The 4,904-nt window shown below is 37.2% G+C and overlaps 1 protein-coding gene across 3 annotated transcripts in view; it reads right to left on the minus strand.

Annotated features, from left to right (window-relative positions):
- The window catches only part of atg16l2 (ATG16 autophagy related 16-like 2 (S. cerevisiae)), a 37,470-nt gene that overhangs the window by 5,919 nt on the left and 26,647 nt on the right, over nt 1-4,904 (minus strand). For all 3 annotated transcript variants that reach the window (XM_016541946.1, XM_016541947.1, XM_016541945.1), the window contains 2 exons: nt 2,441-2,590; nt 1,150-1,197 (listed from right to left, as the gene is read on the minus strand). In XM_016541946.1, coding sequence (XP_016397432.1) covers nt 1,150-1,197; nt 2,441-2,590 — 198 coding nt within the window. The remainder of the gene's footprint in view (nt 1-1,149; nt 1,198-2,440; nt 2,591-4,904) is intronic.

Here is a 4,904-nt window from a genome sequence, read left to right on the forward strand (position 1 = left end):
CTCGTTATTATAAGATTACTGTTTACTGGATTTCAGATCAAATCAAATAAATGCAGCCCCCTAAAAAAATAAAAATAAAATACCAACCCCAAACTTTTGAATGGTAGTGTAACTAAACAATACAATAATGTAATATTATGAATTTGTTTTGTTTTCCTCAGCAACACCAATAATCTAGTAATTAGATTAAAAATCTAAATACTAGCTCCAAAATTAATTGAATGAAAATAATGTCACTATACAAATAATCTAAAAGATAGGCTTAACATTCGTGTAAAATAGTCTTGTAAAATAAATAAATAACACGTCTAAAATAAATAAATAACACATCTTATTTTCTTCATTTTGAGGTTAAATATGACCTGCACAAGTTTTGTAAATTTCACCACACGGTGAGAATAATCCAGACTTTGACCTGAGAGAAAACAAGACGTGGCTCTCACTGAAACTAGAAAGTGACAAGAGTAACAAATGAAATCCGTCTTGCCAGCTATCTTTACTCAGGGGGGACAGAGCCTTTCCCCGTTCATTACGCTAGCAGAATTGGATTTTCCATCTACGTGTAAATCCACATGACCTCTCCAAAGACTAAGAAAAAAAAAAGTCAGCACTGCAAAACAGGGTTGGTGTAGATGCCAGAAGCGCTCAACAGTACAGCGGTACGTTTCAGTGGTTGTAAGCATCACACCGCATGCCATCTTGAATGAGACATAGCACAGACATGTCCTATTACTGCGCAGACAGTGGTCTGCAAACTCAATACTACGGTGGCCGAGAAGTGCAAAGCAAATCACAATTCTGAAAACAAAATAACAAATTACAAACGCAAATGCAAGTCTAAAAAACATAATAACAATTCAGAAAACACAACAACAATTCAGAAGACATTATAACAAGTCAGAAAACACAACGACAAATCAGACAAACCGGAAAAGGTAGGTATAGTTTGAGACTTGGTTTTTGACGCGATCGACCCGGGTTCGATCCCGCCTTTTGCCGAACTTTTTTTTCCTCCCTTTTCAAATCTCGTATTATTTGTAATTTGTTATTTTGTTTTCAGAATTGTGATTTGCTTTGCACTTCTCGGACACGTACAATACTGATGGATGGCTAGCGACGACTCATAGCGTCCTGATTGATTTCACTCACCTGAAGATGGCCTTGGTGCTGTCACTTCCACATTTGAATCCCTCCGCTCTGAAACAAGCAAGAAAAAGAGAGAAATCTGTGAGTGTTCTGTAAAATGAACAACAAAACTAATCAGAGTGCTCATACAGTTTTATATAAACACACTTTTGAAATGCCTTGGGCCATGTTCTGTCTATATAACTAGTTTCCCTGTTATTGCATTTGGAATTGCCTTAAAACAAAGGATCATGCTGAAGGGAGCCGTTCTGTCAGTGGTGTCAGGGTATTGAATATGCATGATTGATGGTTTAAATAACAAATTCATTTCTTTGTCTCTTGGGACTTTAATCAACATTGTGAGCCTATTGCAAAGTCTTTGCAATGGCTTTCAGAAATGCGTGTTTCTCAATTTAAAAAGGAAAAAAAAACCTTCTCATTGTATATGGTAACAAAAACTGTCTTTGTGTATTTAGAAAAGTGCCACTGTCATCTGCCATGTCTATATAACATATATACATTACCATTCAAAAAGTTTGGGATAAAGTTTATACATATATACATTTTTATACATAAATACTTTACCTAACCCTAATTATTAATTTTTGGCACATATATATATATATGTGTGTGTGTGTGTGTGTGTATGCCCCAATTACAAATTTTTGGCACATATGTGTGTGTGTGTGTATGTATATATGTATATATATATATATATATATATATATATGTGTGTGTGTGGCGTTGCTATGTAGTTGCTATGGTGGGTAGTTGCTAAAGTGTTCTGGGTGGTTGATAGGCTACTGGCCTAAGTTTCTATGAATTTTTATGCCATGTTTAAAAAATTATCTCGACATAGAGATAGATAGATAGATAGATAGATAGATAGGTGTGTGTGTGTGTGTGTGTGTGTGTGTGAGGGCAAAGCTGAAGTAAAAAAAAAAAAAAGATTTATTTTACAAAATTGTACTGTCACTTTTTAGGAATAAAAACGTTCAGCTTATGTATCCTTAATTAATTACCCAAATGAATGCAGAATCAACATAAAAGAGGCATGATAATTACATTAAATAATCACTTTTTATTCATATAATTTAAAATAAAGTTTGAGTAGATCATATTATCATAAACATGTATGTTGCAGTTCCTAATTAACTTACTGGCCAGTTGGCAGGGTTTTTATTTGCTTGCCAAAGGCATGTTTTGTTGCTCAGCAAGAGTTGATTTTTAACCCTGCATAAAATCTATTTCTGTGTATTACGCTTTTAAAAATGCACTGCCACTTGTGCCTAACCTCCTCTGTGTGTGTTTCTACCTGAAGGCCACCCTGTCGTTACTCTTTCTCAGGTCAACCAGCTGCAGGATGTCATCTCTGGAGCAGCTGAGCAGCTGCCTGTGATTGGGGCAGAGGTCCAGTGATGTCACTCTGCCCTGAAGAGGCACTTCCTGTGTGCAGGTCCCTGCCCTACAGAATACAGACAACCGCATTTTACTTTACCGTCATATCTTACTGTAACCAAGCATAATACGGCAAACAGGTAAACATGACAATTCAGTACTTGTTTTATCACTGTTTATTTTATTACTTTTATTTATTTTTAGGCATGGGAATAATAGTACATTCAATTCTGCAATTAATACTTGCTGTTTAATGCGTTAAAAATACTAAATGCAATTAACACAGCATCCATTTTTGTGAAAATAATATTAATGATTACAAATGTAAATGTTAAGTACAAAATGTATTTTAAAAGTGATGTATTTACAAAAAAAAATAATAAAAAAAACTATGAAGAATTTTGATGTTTAAAACAATTTTCATGCTAATGTGAGAACATATGGATTTTGACTATTTTTCCTAATTTTTTCATGATTTCAATAATTTCACGTTAATTTTATGTTCAATAATAGTTCTAGTAGCTAATATCTTAAGATATCTAATAACTATTGATAAAAAATTAATTAAATTGAATTTTAAATTAAATTAAACGTGTGCCTATTAAATGCTTTTAAATTGTAATGGGACACCACAGTGAGCCCTGTTTGGGAAAAGTGCCCTAGTTGACATTATTGCCATCTGGCCTCATATTATTTGTGTGTTGTATATTAGGACAGATCAAGCACCATGATGCTTAAGGCCCATCTGTAAGTCTGAAATCTGACAAGTGCAGCTCTCCATCAAGCATAAGGAGACTGATGTCATGATAGTTTGTCTCATTACACTATGAGTGATGCACTTAATAAGACAAGGGAGGCGAGTGCAGATGTGCAACCTGAGGATACAGTCTGCTGTTTCCTTTTATATTCCAACAAGTTATCATCTGGACAAGGACAAGGGGAAAGACAGTGAATCTCAAGACATTTAACATTTATGATGTCCAGGGTGTCACTCGGTAAACCAGAGGAGCCTTGCTTTTCTGAACGTTGCGCAAGACAATGATTTGAATTTCAATCACAGAGACAGGCTTGAGTGTTTATTGCCTCTTAAAGCGACACACATATTGTGCATGCTTATTATACAGTGAACGCGTAACTCTGAAAGTAACTCTTCTTTTCCGAAAGAATCAAAAATGGTCAAAGCGTTGCATGGAGAAAAACGCAAATGTCATAATATAGCACAAATCCCATTACGACGAGATGAGATGAGAGGAGAGACAATTATGTGGGCTGATGGTTGCTAGGAGACAAGCGAGCCGTCGGCTCCTTGGCAGCTGAAAGCTGTGGTTGCTTGGAGTGAATGAGAGATGTCAAGGACTGAGACGTGGTGTAAATAATGGCTCTCTTTCTACCTCTGTGGCGTCATCTATATTGTCAGCTTCGCGCTGAAAGGTGAATTACGCTCGCCGTGAGGCTTTGTGGCCTACGAAGAACAGAGCTTTGCTGGATGAACATCCTTGGTGCTATTATTTTACATCTCTTATCCAATCAGAGCAATCGAAACCCACTGAGATTCTGAACAAGGAGGGTTACACAACAATTGAGGCGTATTATTGCTTTTGGTCGCTACCAAGTGATTTCCAAAGCAGCCTTATTCAAGAAAACTTGACCAGCTCCAGTGTGACATAAGATTTATGCAAATTTAAGGGAAGACACCACAGGTGAATAGGGTAACATCTTTAACTGATTTTTAACTGACTGATCACAGTACATTAAAGGGCAAATTAGTGCAAGAGCGCAATTCCAAATAGAGCGCAGATGGGCGTGGAAATTTCTGTAGTTAATTTACTAACAATGCGCAAATTAAAGAATACAGACGCAACATCTCATTTACATATCGACCAACACAATATACCACAATATGCGCAAATTAGAGCAGTCGCAAATTAAGAATAAAGAAATAACGAAGCCATAGTAGTAGAGGCCCAAAAATGCTAGAAGTTGCAAGAAGTTTAGACTCCTAGCTGAGGGTTCTAAGCAGTCTTTTATTTCCTGAAGCAAATTAAAAATAACATGGCTGTGACGAGAAGGGCAGGGCCGAGAGCCATGGGAACAGATCGAGGCCGGTGGAGTAAATGCTAATGCGCGACACCTGCACCACTCACCGGTCTCGAGTCCCACGGAGGAGCTCCGGAAGGATAAAAGGAGGAGCGACGACAGTGTTGGACGAGAGAGGACCAGGCCTGGATTTTATTTTGTGTTTTGTGTGCGGCAGTCGTCCGCGAGGGGCTGCCGCTTTACTTTCATCTTGTGTTTGTTTATTTTATTAAAGTCTTTAAATGTTCGCCGGTTCCCGCCTCCTTCCCGAACTACGAACTGTGTTACATTGGTGCCGAAACCCG

The sequence above is a fragment of the Sinocyclocheilus rhinocerous genome, unplaced genomic scaffold (genome assembly GCF_001515625.1).
Source record: "Sinocyclocheilus rhinocerous isolate Xijiao unplaced genomic scaffold, SAMN03320098_v1.1 scaffold1270, whole genome shotgun sequence".
NCBI lineage: Eukaryota > Metazoa > Chordata > Actinopteri > Cypriniformes > Cyprinidae > Sinocyclocheilus > Sinocyclocheilus rhinocerous.